General features: G+C 30.6%; 1 protein-coding gene across 7 annotated transcripts in view; it reads right to left on the reverse strand.

The window, feature by feature from the left end:
* The window catches only part of LOC129908524 (FH1/FH2 domain-containing protein 3), a 134,163-nt gene that overhangs the window by 31,371 nt on the left and 87,996 nt on the right, over positions 1-14,796 (reverse strand). For 5 of the 7 annotated variants that reach the window (XM_055985087.1, XM_055985088.1, XM_055985090.1 and 2 more), the window contains exons 4-11: positions 12,505-12,563; positions 6,323-6,507; positions 5,921-6,144; positions 5,589-5,810; positions 5,271-5,518; positions 1,724-1,864; positions 551-1,441; positions 103-307 (exon numbers count right to left, since the gene is read on the reverse strand). In XM_055985087.1, the coding sequence (XP_055841062.1) occupies positions 103-307; positions 551-1,441; positions 1,724-1,864; positions 5,271-5,518; positions 5,589-5,810; positions 5,921-6,144; positions 6,323-6,507; positions 12,505-12,563 (2,175 nt within the window). The remainder of the gene's footprint in view (positions 1-102; positions 308-550; positions 1,442-1,723; positions 1,865-5,270; positions 5,519-5,588; positions 5,811-5,920; positions 6,145-6,322; positions 6,508-12,504; positions 12,564-14,796) is intronic. The other 2 variants (XM_055985089.1, XM_055985091.1) reach the window with 1 other exon arrangement.

Raw genomic sequence — 14,796 nt, forward strand, 5'->3', positions numbered from 1 at the left:
GCTAGTTCAATGTTAGTATATTATAATCCTACCACAAAAAAAATTACACTTACGAAAAGGTCAAGTAATAACTATATATTTTGTAAAAATTTTGTGTCTTACCTTGAAATATCTCCTTTGCTCTTGCTCTTAGCAAGTCCTTCTTTGGCTTTTGATATCAGTCCAGTCATATCGCCGACAATGCGATTTTGTAATTTATCCTCTTGTGTTGGACTCATTGGCATATTACTGAGTTTTGTTGTCAAATCTTTGACAGTATGATCTCTTTTCAATTGCAGCAGGAGTCTTTTTTCTTCATTGTCTGATTCTATGAATAAATCAAATTATTAGCTCACATTTATAAAAATAGATGTTCCATCACATTATCAGGAACACCCTAATATAAATAAAGACTTTGTTAAACCGTTAAAAAAAAAACTGAAAGCATAGCTTATTTGACATGAATGTAATGAATGCATCGAAATGTATTTAGAAGATAGTAACCGCTAGAGTATTTTTTGTGAAAAAGGGACAATTTATGTAAAAGGTGTTATAAGCGCATTTAACTCACCTTCACCTGGATCCTCCCCATCTTCACCCATACTCGAAACCGTCGACGGTGTCACCTTTCCAGCTATCATTTCCGTCAAACTTGTTCCCGCTACTGGTGGTTGCGGAACCGTCAACGGAGCATACCAAAAACTTGGTGGTGGCGGTGGTGGAGGAGGTGGCGGTACAAAAACTGGCTCCTTTACCATCACAACTGCTTCAGGGACCACAGGCAATCCCATGTCCATCATCACCGGGGATGATGGTGAATGCATCTCTCGCAAACGATGATAAGGTGACTCATTTCCGGCTATCACATTGGTTCTTGTCGGCTTCGACATACTATTCTCGATGGCATTGTGGTTCTTTTGACCCAATACCGTCTGACTCTTTGGTGTACTCATTTGACTGTAGTAATTGTTCAAGCGATTCGCATCGCTTTCGAACTTTTTGTGACTACTATATGAGATCGCTTCTCGATTTTCGCTTTCGTTGCGATTTATGTTCTTCATAATACCGTTAATCACAGTTGCATTGCTCTTCATCAGGAGATTCTTCTTGCTAAGGAATTCTGGGGAGCCATTTTGTTTATTCCCATTTGACAGATTTACTGGGGATGGAGGTTGAAGTTGTTGTTGTTGACGATTTCGGTCGAAACCGTTTGTTGATAATATTTTTGTGGGACTACAATATTCTAAACCATTGTTGTTGTTGTTGTTGATTGTGTTGTAGGTATTATTGTTGTTGTTATTGTTGATGATTGTTGTGTTGTTGTTGGCATTGAGACTATTGTTAGTGGCATTATTGTTACTACAATTATTGGCATCATTATTGTTATTTGTTAGAACAAGTGATTCTGGAGGGCTATCGCTGTTTTGTTTCAAATGAACTGGCATGGCGGTTACTATTTGTCCTGCGCGCATGGGCATTATGTTTATTTTTTTTGTTTAAATGAGTTATTTAAAAAAAAAACGAAGGAAAACAGAAATAAGAAAAACCAATTTTAGAATAAAAAGCTTTTGTAAATTGCTTGAGGCGTTAGAAATATTTTATAAAAAGTATTAGGGCAAAATTGGCAGCGTTTTTTTTTTTTGTTTATAGTTTTATAAATAAGACAGTATTTCACATTTATAAACATGTTTTAGGATATAAGGTAAAGGGGATGCTAGTATGGCAGATGTGATAGTAAACTTACCCAATTCATCACGTTTTTCGAAAACAGACATAATACCATTGGCAGCAGCCTTCTGTTGTTCTCGAAGGAAACTCTTTTGTCGTTCAACACGTTCACGTCGGCGACGAAAACCGGGAGTGATACTGGGTTCAATACGATTATCTGGAAGAAAATTAAAATCGATTTTTAAATCAAGGCTTAAAGCGTGTTGAAGGAAAACATAAAGTAAGGTGAATTTTAATAGAACATTTAAATAACCCCTAACAGCCTTTAGACGTCCATTTTGAATCTGTTGAAAATATTTTCGAATTCGAAACTAAATTCCTTTTTTCACGGAAAAAATTAAACCAAGTGGCCATTACTTCTTACAAAAGTAGTTTGATTAAGCTCAATTTAGTATTTCGGACTGAATGTTCGAAATCAAAAATCAAGAAAGTGCATTGCCTAGGATTACCAAATATTAATCAGCGTAAAGCTGATGTAGATATTATATTTGGTTTTGGAAAACAGCTTTATGTATTAAAGTTATAGAAAGTTTGAAGTAAAATTACACCTAGAATTGGCGAAGGTCGCTGAAAACGGTTGATATGAAAATGGAAAAAGTTCAAGCTGAAAGATATGCCAATACCACCAAAATCGTAGGATCTTGTTGAGGTTTTTTCTAATTTGAACGTTAACTCATTTAAACAACAAATACAATTTCTAATTGTATCTATGAATAAACTCAATTTCACCGGTCTTCAAGAACAAATAAACTTTAAAACCTGTTTCTCCTAGGGCAAATGAGATAATTTTCTACAAATTTCAAACTTGATGAGATAATTTGTACTTCATTCTACGAACGAACCCAATTCACTGTGATTAGGTCGCTATTTAAGAGTTTTTCTTTCTACAGCATTTATTTAGACGAAACGCTTATTTTGTCGTTTTATATTTTGAAGGAACAATTTTTAATAGGCAACAATTAAATTTGGAGAAAACAATTTTTTGCTTTACTTTGATTATTTCAATAATACCATCAATTTTCTTAAAAAAGACCCTAATTATTTTGACTAAATTGTGTTCAAAGTGACAAAAAACCGATTACCGCAATATGATTTTGTAGATGTTGTAAAAATATCGTAAACGACTAATTAAATTTTATTTTAATTTTAAAGATAGATATCATTAAAATTGTGTTAGAACTGCTATTTCCGTGTTCACCACTGTACGGGTCAAATAAGTTCAAAGCACCTTTTAAAATTTAAGCTTAAGGTATCAGAAAAAATTAGCAAAAATTGACTACAAAGATTAATTTAAAAGTTAAATATTCTTAGCGTGCTGCTTTGCAAAAAATGTTAAAATTATATTTTGTATTGGGCAGTACCTCAGCCAACATAAGGTTTTCAACTTTTTAAATAAGTCATAACTGTTTTTCCTAAGGCACTTACTGAAACACTCTAGTTTCTGAACGAACATTAAAATAGCAGTGTATTCAAATAAAATATAAAATCTCTTAACCAGCGAGCGGTTTAATTTTATTTCTCCTGCAATTTAAAAATTATAATTTGAATAATCACAAAAATAATTTTTAAAAAGTTACGCATACACCAGAGTGTCCGGATAGTTTTGCCTTATCACTTTTCAAAATGATTTTTAATGATTTTTTTAACTATTCAGTGCATTTTTTCGTAAAAAATTTACAAATCCACATTTTTCAAAAAAAAGTTAAGGTCCAACCCCTTTACGGACAAAATGCATTTAAAAAAATCTTCTCCAAATCCATGAAGTGAGACATCAGAAGAAAGGTCTCTTTGCCGCCTTTAAAAAAATCCTAAAATCCTGAAGTTGCTCATAAAAACTCTAGATACGAAATTTTAATGAAATTGGTCCATCTATTATGTATTTAGGTTCTAGTACTTATTTTTTTTTTCAAAGTTTGTTATTTTTTTACGTTTTACACATCGGTGGTTAGTTGACAGGACCTCTTAAGAACTTTTCAGACATTTGAAAAAATAGTTTTAAATAATCTACATTTATGAAGATTTTAAATTCAAAGCATATAAAATTATCTAACATATCTTGAGTCTTCATAACTAATAAAATTTGTATATGTTTTTAACTTAAAATCCAGTTAAAAACATTTTATTAGGGATTTTTCAAAACATCCAAAAAGTTCTGATGATCATCGATAGGGTAAGTCGGGGGAATATGCCACACTTAACAGTAAAACAATCATATTAAATAGTAAAAGAAAGTTTAGTTCAAGATTTTTTTTTTGATTTATTAGATTGTCATTTTATTTAATAGAAAAACCAATAAAAACATAACTTATTTTCGTTTAACTCATTTTAAATAAAGTTAAAAAAAAAAACCTTAAAAAGTGGCATTTTACCCACATGTGAGGGGAATATGCCACTTCTGACGGGTGGATATGCAGGCAGACATTTAGGGAGTATGTCCTTTTTTAAGTTTAATCGCGTGAAACATCGAAAACATTGTGCATCGATCTCTGTCATTTAGAGCATTAAATACAGTCACATCTTGCTCCAAATTTTTCGGAAGCACAAATGGGACAAAAGTTGTCTGTATCCTCTTCGACACTTGAGGAATCATATAATGCTGGCAGTGCTTCCTCGGAAGTGCCATTTTCACTTTCGTTTTCCTTTGTGTTCTGTTAATTCTGTTTTTTTTTTTTTGTTGGTGTGCAACATATGTGGCATTTAACCCCAAAACGTCCAAAAATATGAAAACATCCCTGAACAAAAATTAACGCCAAACATCATGTCTAGACAATAACACACGTTAGGTTTACTTATCGAATCTTACCTTTTTTGAAGCAACTTTCATATATTTAATTGAAAAATCCAATAAAACATCGTTTTTAAGCGATTTAAGTTTAATAAAAAGACAATTGGATTTATATTTTCCCGAATATTTTCAAAAATAAATAAACAAAATGTGTCAGGTGAACTAAGCATTACTGAGCAAACTGCATTGTCAGAATTGCCAATATGAGCTTTGTAGTGTAAAATATTGAAATGTGGCATTTTACCCAAACTGGCATATTCGCCCGACTTACCCTTTTACTTATTTCGCTAGTAAAAATAGTTTAGCTATCTTAAAATCCGAATGAAAAATCAACTTCAAATGCCCAACGGAATTTTATTCGAATTGAAAAAAAAAAATTACAAGATCCGTGAAATGTTCTTGCAATCTATTTTCAGTTTTTGTTGATTTTAACAAAAATGATTTTTGTTTACCTTGTACAAGTATTAAAATTACAACTACAGTTTCAAGGTGACTTATTTATTTGGTTTGAAATTTGAAAACGGTTTTGTAGCCTCAATAGGACGCCATTTTCCCAAGAAATACTATTGGATTCATGTTTGTCGATTTATAGCCTACATGACTTCATAAAGGAAATTAATCATAAGAACATTTTTGAAATTTAAGTAAGTGCTTTTTTTAGCCTACATATAGTTTATAATATTCCATTAGGATTTAGTTAAACATTCCATTAATGTCCTTAGTAAAAACTGTCTTATATCAACCTCAATCTTCGTGTTTTCACATAAAAAAAGTTTACCTTTCAAATAACCATTAGCATATTCATTTGAATTATTGGAACTTGAACTATCTTCATCCAATATTCCATGTGTTGGTGCTGTAAATCTCTTTGGTGATTGTATGACTTTATTTGCAGATGGACTAGTGCCAGTGCTATGGCGACGTGATTTTCTTCGTTCAGCTGTATCGGTACTCGGACGATATCTCATAGTTTTTCGAAGAGAATTATCAGGTAATCGAATTCCATCGGCTTCACCATCTTCAAATCTATTTAAAACAATAAATATCAAACTTATTTTCTTCTTTTTTAATAGACAAACAAAAAAAAAAAACTTACTTAAGAACAGCTTCATACAATTGAAGCTGATCTAAGAGATCTAAATCTGTTCCAGGTCTTGACATATACCGTTGAATGACACCTTCCATACCTTGTTGTTCTAGCAGATCACTTTCATCATAGAAACTATCTTGATCATTTAGACCAGCTAAAGTTTTATTGATCAAAGAAGTTGCATAGATCAATAATTCGGTATCAGCATTATCATAGTCCTTGAGAAGCCTTGAAAATATAGAAATTTAAATTATTCCATTGAAAATGCTCTAATTCAAAAGAATTGCTCCAACCACCTTATAAAAATCTTTACGCATTAAATTTGAAAAATTACTCACTTCATAATATTGGACCATGGTAAAGTGCCCTGAGCACTATCAACAGCATGTATTGCATTCACCAGGAGATAACAATTGGTCTCAACATATTCGACGAAGACCAACAATAATTTCAGTGCGGTCTTCACAACCAACCTATATTTAGAGGCTATTAACGAGTACAACCATTGCATTGTTGGTTCATGCTTCATGACACCATTCATTCCGTCAACGTACAACATAACCTAGAATTCGAAAAAAATCGTTTAATACAAAAATTCACTCAAAGAATTGAAAATGAAAAAATTCTTCAATCTCATAATTTTCTGGAGTGAAAAATAAAAAAATGATTGATTAAATTGTGCCATATATAATATTTAGAACACTTTGCGCTGCAATCCTTATTTTTTTTATATTCTTTACCTGGCCAAGGGCGCGTAATATATAATTCTGGTAATTTTGATCAGCTCCATTGCCAACACGAACCAAACAGTTAAGACCGCCTAAAGCTACAAACGCATGCACTAGATCTTTGTCCTCTTGGAAGACTTGCTTCAATGAGAACAACGCTCGCCGGAGTTCACTTCCTTCGGATGTGAGGAGTTTTTCTGAAAAAAAAAAAAAATAAATAAATAAAAATAGAATTAAAAGGAAAAAAAGAAAATTAGAAAAAGCGGGCTAGTTTAGGTCACTTGTGAAAGTACAAGTATCGTAAATATTTCAATACGGTTATTACAAATTGGACATTTGTGCCTTATTTAAATTGTGGGCGTATATTGGATAAATTTCCATAAAATAACTTTCTCTTACAAAATGCTTCTTGGTCATATAGAAAAGCATTTGTATAAATTAGAAAATAAAGTAATAAAAAAATATTTCATGACTTTTGCCTCTAGAGGGCGCGAGAATCAATTTCATGCAATTTCACATAGCCTGTAATCAGCAAACACGGAAGACGCTTCTTATAATTTTTCATTTGTTTAATTATGATGAGTTTTTTTAGAAGCTATGATACCACAGATGAACAAACAAAAATTCATAACGGCCCAAAACATATAACTATCCTTTTGGTTTTTGCGTTATGAGGTCAGGTGACAAAAAACTGATTTTAATTAAGAGAACAATGACTGAAAATTGTGGAAAATAGGAAGGTTTGTGTTGTGCCGAGCAGTTGGAAAAATAATGGTTTGAAAAAAAACTTTGCAGCTCGGAAAGCTCAAGAAACAGAATTAGGAACGAGTTTTTGTACTTTTGACTGGCGATATAAACGACAAGTAGGAACCTCACTTTCATCAAAAAGTTTGATGATTGGTGAGGATATGAAAAAGTGATAATTTCACAGCAACAAATCAACAAGCAAACCGGAAAAAAAATAATTTTAAAAATCATAGTACAGGTAAAATAGCCATTAAAAAAAAATTTAATTTTTTAAACTTGGTGAAAAAGTAATGTCTGTTATAAGAACTAAGAATCAACAGAGTCTAAAAAATTATCTTGAGTGAAAGGGTGTTTTTTTTTAAGAATGATGAAATTCCAATGAAAATTGGAACAAATGTTTGATTTACAACAGAAATCAAGAATCCAAGTAGTCTATAAAAATATTTTAGGTGAAAGGGTGTTTTTTTTTTGGGAAATAAGGAAAATCCGCGATAAGTCCGATAAAATCAATGGTACGAATAAAACAAGGCTATACATTTTTTTCATATGAAAGGGTGTTTTTTGTAGGTTTAGAGAAAATATGGGTACCTATATTTGAAAAGGTATGTAATATAGAGTAATACTAGTGGTACCCTATTGAAATTCAGCAATTACTTTTAACCCTTTCGGACCCAGCGTTACTCTCATGTAACATTTTTTTTTTAAATTCGTTAAAAATATTAAATTAAACAATTTTTTAGGTTACGATGGCTTAATTGATAGATAATAATGCCTAGTTACTGGATTATTACAAAAAGTTAGTCAAATATCATACCTTTAATTTTTTTTATCGAGAAAGGGACTGAAATTCACATTTTTTTTTTATTTTGCAAAAAAAAAAATTTTTATATATGGTCATAATTTTGAAAAAAAGATATAAAAAATGTTAATGCAGAAAGTGTTTTGTTTTTTTTGCTTAGAAGAAGTAGTATACATTATAGTTTCATAAAAAGTTATTTTCTCAGTTCTCCGACTTTTTTTGGTGGTCATAGGCAGTGCATGTTACTTACATGTAACATGAGAAAAACACATTAGTTTTGCTATTTATTATTTTGGAAAATAGCTTTTTGCTATTCATATTTCTTAGTTGTGATGTTTTTGACCCGATAATACCGAAAAAACATTTTTAAATATTGATTTTCATAGCTTGGGTTCGAAAGGGTTAAGAATAGAAACAAGAATCTAAAGTGTCTATAAAAATATCATATATAAAAGGGTGTTTTTTGAGTTAAAACAAAAATGATGGGTCACCCTAATGAAATTTGGTAAAAACGTTAAATTTGGGATTGAAGACAAGAATAAAGAGTTTTCATTAAAAAAAAATTAGGTGACAGGGTGTTTTTTTTTCGAAGAGATAGTAAAATCTGCAATTGGTCCCAAAAAGCCAATTTGTTGATTTTATATACTTTTTCGACGAATCTGTCAAGCTATCGGTCGGCTTTGTAAACTGATGCCCCAATTCGAAGAATCATCAAAGAACCTGGATAATTAGAGATAGAGAGTGAACCTACCAATGAAATGGACGAATCAACAAGAAATTTTGGCAAATCAATGGGCAAACCAACGCAATGGACAAAAAAATGGAAAACTTACGAGCGGGATTCGTAAAATTAACAATCACATGAATATGGCAAATTCGACCAACTGTCCAAAGGCAGACACTTTTTTTTCCACGTCAATTGAACAAAAAATAACTTAAACAATTTCGAAAGAAATTTTTTTGTTTTATTTTTGTCAGTTTGAAAAAAAGATCCATTTTAAGATCCGAAACTAAGAGAGTTTTTTCAAACACTCCAAAACGCCCATTATTAACAAAGATACGTCATTTTTCGTAACTCTATTAAAATTCCGAAAATTTTGATCCTTTATATTTTCCTTGCGATACCTATAAGTAGGGTGAGTAATGATTCATACGGCTTTATCGACTTTGGTTAAAACAAATTTGAACGATTTGGAAAAAAATGTCCCTATTTAAAAAAAAATAGTTTTTGAATTATTATAACTATTCCCTTCATAAAGCCTAGTACGCAGCTGAAGCGAAACGAAATTTTCGATACAAAATTTCGTTAACAAAATCTTGAGCGAAATTAAATTTGTTTTGTTTTTGCTTTAAAACTTATTTTCTGATGTTTTTTCTTGAATTTTTTTACTATCGATTTCCAAAAAGGAGGAGGCATTCAATTCGCCTGCATTTTTTTACCTCATAACTTTGCACTGATTGAACCAATTTTGATAATTCTTTTTGTATTGGAAAGCTGGTGGCTGCAATGTGATCTCATTTCAATTTCGTTCAGTTATAGCGTTAGGAACTATTAGAAAAACCATAAAACCCAGTTCTGATCCATGGAAGTCGGTTTTTTTTTTATAAATAATAATAAGTCAGAAAATGTAGTTTTGAGGAAAATAAAATTGAAGTTTCAATTTTTATTTGCAAATCTGAATATTATTATTTTTAAAAAGTAACGATGCAGAAACATCATTTATAAGATCTATTTTAATATCCATATGCTGTTGACCAGATAATGACCGTTTAAAAAAAAAATGTGTTGACTTAACACTTTAGAGCCATTAAGTCTTCAAAAATAAACTTGGTCCAAAGGTGTTAAGTCAAGAAAATTCTTTGTTTATATTGATAACAATGTTTAATTTATAAAAGAAAGTTGGAAACATTAATGGGATTAATTACCAAATGTGAAAATTCTTTTTGAAATAATATAATACAGTAGAAAAATCGCTTTTCGTTTTTTTTTCTTCCTCTTGACTTAACGCTTTAGGATCAATTTTTTTATTTAAAAATTAAAAATGAATGCAAAAACAAAGGAGTTAAGTCAACTTACGCCCTTAGTACCATACAATTTAAAAAAAATTTGACTTAAACCCTTTGTACCGAATCATTTCTAACGGAAGAAGATACGCTAGATCTATGGCGGTAGGACCAAACGAAAGAGAAAAAAAAAACTAACTGAAGTCCGATAAAAATCCGAAAATCGATTTTTTTGACTTAACCCCTTTGTACCCGGCATCAAAGATATTACCTGATGGTATTTTTTCGTTAAAATGTTCGCTGTTGACTTTGGAGACTTCAAAATTTTTCGTTTCGCTTCAGCTGCGTTGTAGGCTTAAAACTGTATTTTTTGAATTTTGACTTTTTCTTAAATAACCTAACCAGTTTAAACGAAAATTAAAATTTTAAAACATTTAAATTTTTTGAAAAATAAACTTCTCCAACAATTTTCAAAAATAGTTTTTGAGTGTTTGTATAACCTTGTCTGAAATTCGAAACTGTTCAAAATTATGCTTTTTGTAATTTTATTTGATTTTTAAAAATTATTCTTTTATTTTTTTTTAAATATTAAATAAGAAATTAAACTAAAAATTTGTAAGCCATTTTGTGATTTTTTTTCAAAATTTGTTTATTTTTGCTTTATATTAAAGGTGTACAATGTACATATACAAATACTTTTTAGACAAAAAATCGTTCGGAGGAATTCAAAATTAAAAAAAAAAACTTTTTATTGCAAGTTTCGTTAACAATGATTTTCAAAAATAAAGTTTTTCAAAAGATGGACTTTATTTAAATACTGCGAGTAAAGTTAAAAATAAATGATTCATCTAAAAGTGCTTCTAACTTAATTTTTACGTTTCATCAAATTCAAATTGACAAAGGCTTTCAATTATTCTGTAACACAAACCTAATTTAAAAGAACTATTAAAACCTATAGAAAACTTTCCTTTAATACCAATTAACAACTATACAAATCCCAATCAAACCGCCAGCAAAAAGTAAAATAGGTCTAAAGTTCATTGATGTCAATTACAAAAAAAACACTCCCCAAATTGCACCCATGCCATTGAATTGAGATGAGAAAATAACACACGGGCTCCGCAAGGGTCTTTCTTCTATATAAGAAGTAATAGGTAGTACGACCCATACCAACTATTCTAATTTTCATTTTCCAAAAACAAAAAAACACATCTCCAAAGGCATCACAAACCAATTTCAATGCAAGCCAAACCATACTATAAACGATTGCAGGTTGATTGGTCTATCTTGAACTTGACCATGTTATAGCTACACAAATCGCAATTTACCATCTCTCCACATGAGCCGCTTCTCTGATGTCGGGGGATTTTCTATAAAAGAGCGTTTCACTAGATGATAGCTCAATCTGGTCATTACTCAAATCAACGAGTACAACGAATATACTACAAAACCATACCCAGACGATGTTTAGAGATATACTCTATTAGCCCCCGAGAGTATATAGTGGCCACTGGGTATTAAGCCACATATAAAATAGATAGAAGATACGCTAGCATACGGACAGACACTTGAAATTAGGTCTCATTTGCGATATACCAAAACATATTCCCTCCTCTATGATTTCGTTCTCATCACAACTGGCTTTGGAGAAGAGGCTCAAAACACACTGATGCCTCCTGCTTCAAATCAGCTTTGGCCAAATGGACTGGATAAACGTTTTATTAATAGTCACTAAAGTGGCATCATTACTTTTTCTCTAGATTCAAGATATTTTACCGCAGCAGCGGACCAGACTTTAGGATGACTTGAGTTTTTTTTTTTTTTTTTTTGCTTCTTCCATATCTTTTGTGGTAGTGGCTAAGCGCAAGTTGAAGTCATGTTTTGGTTTTTCTTTGTCTTTTAGAGACGACTATCATCATCATCATCATCAAGCAAGACTCTATGAAGACCGGTAGCGAGCGTGCTCTCTTCTGTTTCTTGGGGGGGACTCTTAGAAAAGATACACATTTGAAAGTTGTATTTAAAAAGAAAAAAATGTTAGGAGAGTTCAAGTTCTATTGTTGTGTTATTATAAGTTTATTTCTCTGTTGCTGAATGTTGTTAGCCGAAGAAAAATGCATCTATAAGCTAAACGGGAGTTGCAAGAGGTCGCTGCTAGTCCAGTCCGGCATTTCTATTACTGAACTTTCTATTTGGAATAGTAATAATTTCTGTCAAAAGATTTTAATCATCTTCGAAAGACGTTTCTTAAACCGAAATAAATAGTTTGTTGGTACAAAAAACTCAGGGCCGCACAGATTTTTTAGCGCCATTTTGTTGAAAATTTTGTAATCCAGGTCCGTCTAGGTACCACAAACTGACTCATTTGTCGGAATCAAATACAAAATTTAAGTCAAGGACAGATTTTTATTATATTGAGTGATTTGCTCTTTGCGCGAGCGCGCGCGAGTTGTGTGCAATTAAATTGCAATAAAAATAAATCACATTATTTGCGAAATCAAAAAATAGCAAAACTGGTATTGACGTTTGAATCACCATCAAAGACAAAAAAAACATGAATAAGCTAAAAAAAACCATTCAAATCAAATGGTAAAAAATACCTATATATAACCTATCTGCGCATTAGATCAAAGTTATTACTTACCAATAATTGCGTGAACTCGTACACTCAGCTGCGTTCGAACCACCAATGAGTTTTTACGGCTGAAAAGACACAAAAAGAAAAAAAATTAATATGAATACGAATAGATGTGGGAAATCATATCTACACTTATAGGCTTTGATTTAATGAAGCTTTGTCTTTTTTTTCTATATAAACAAAATTGATTTGAAGGTTCTTAACGGTTCGAAAATTGCGGCAATTAATTTAAATTAGTCTTCAATGGGAAGAGAAATTGAAAATAAATGTTTTCTGTTATTAATTGTTTTTTAAAGCTGATGCATATGTGCAAATATAAATCTGTTTCACACGAACTGAACAGATGTTCGATTTTGCAACCTTTTGATGTGAATTTATTTGTCATATTTATATATTAAATGTAAGCTTGATGCAAATGGTATTTTTTCATAGCTCAAGCTGCATTAAAATCATACTCGAATTCTTGTAACCAATTAAAGGAAGTTCAACGAGAGTTTTATCAGATAAATCTTAAAGCAATATTTTTTTTTTCGGTTCACATTAAATGTGTTATCGTTGGCAGACAATAAATACACAAAGGACATTTAACTTTGACGTATGAAATTTGGTTAAATATACTTAATATAAAGCAAAAGTTGGGGTCAAAATTTTTTCGACCCAGGTGGGCCAAAAATTCACTGTGGATTTATTTATATGTAGGTCTTCTATCAGGTATATTATGTAGCTTAAAGCACTTAAGAGCTCTACTCTTACATCAAAAACTCCAAATGAAAGACACTCAGTGAATAGTCAACAAAAATTAATATCTAACGACATTTTCTTTTAGAGGGTCACTGTGGTGTATGTGTTACTTTTTTGTATTGAAAAATCTGAAATATCATTTAAAATTGTTCTATTCTTAAACAATTAATCAGACGAGTTAAGCGTTGTTGACTTTATTTAGACCTTTCAAATGGTTAATTTCGGAATGCAAAGTTTTAGATATAAATGGTATATCTTAATTTTCGTTGGCTTAACGTAGGTACATATCGCAAATTGTTGTTTTGTACAGAAAAATTGGTGGAATTAGAAATGGATTAATATTCACTACACTTTTGGCTTTTTGGAACCTATTACAGATTTTACTGTCTTTTCGAAAAAAAAAACACCCTTTATATCCTAAATGCAAGGTTTTTACCAAACTTCATTAGGGTGGCCCAACAATTTTGTTTTCAGTAAATAAACTTGACATTCTTATAGATTCTTGTTTCCAATCTCAAAAGTAACATAAATGCTGAATTATAATAGGGTACCACTAATATATCTTAGTTTTTCCAATAAACCCAAATTTTATCTACACCTAACAAAACACCCTTTTACATACATGAAATAATGTATAGACTTATTTTATTCGTAATTCCCATGGCAAAATGAACATTTTAAATAAAAAATATAAGTGTACCTTTTATACCAAAAATATTTGTATAGTCTGCTTAAATTCTAATAATTCTAATAATAATGAAACATTTGACCAATTTTTCATTGGAATACAATTTTTGTCCCAGTTGTTGTGGTACTAATTCTGAATTTCATCATTTATTTGGAAAAATAAAAACACCCTTTAGCTCAAGATAATTTTATAGACTACTGAGATTTCTTAGTTCTTACAAACAAAATAAAACGTTTTCACCAGGTTTAAAAAATTGTCAAAATTTATGACAGCTGAAGGGAAGTATAAATTCAATCTCGTGTACATGTTAACACACATTCTTTTTTTTTGGGTTGGGGTCAAAATTCTGCCGGGGTCAAAATTCTGCTTTCAAAATTCTGCTTTTCAAAATTCTGTTTTTTAAAATTCTGTTTTTCAAAATTCTGCTTTTCATAATTCTGATTTTCAAAATTCTGCAAAAAATTAAAAAAGGGTTTGGAAAATGTTAAAAAGCGTGCGCTTTTAAACATTTTCCAAACCCTTTTTTAATTTTTTGTAGAATTCTGTGAAATCATCTTTTTGAAAAATTATCTCCTTATTTGATTACTTACCTACATAATTTGTCATTTTTTAAATGCGAATTAATTTTTGTTTTATAAATGAATAAATTTGAAAGTATTAAGAAAAGGTTTTTAATATAAAACATTTCCGAAAATAACTAAATATTTATTAATTTATCAAATAAAGATGAATATTCAAAAATTTGAATAAGAATAGGAATATACAACATCGGTTCCAATTAGTAAGTATACATATTTTATTTGAAAGAAAGTCAGTATATGCATTTCAAAAAATATTTGCGACACTTAAATAAAAAAATTTAGGAAAGT

This window comes from Episyrphus balteatus, chromosome 2 (assembly GCF_945859705.1).
Source record: "Episyrphus balteatus chromosome 2, idEpiBalt1.1, whole genome shotgun sequence".
In the NCBI taxonomy this organism is placed as follows: domain Eukaryota; kingdom Metazoa; phylum Arthropoda; class Insecta; order Diptera; family Syrphidae; genus Episyrphus; species Episyrphus balteatus.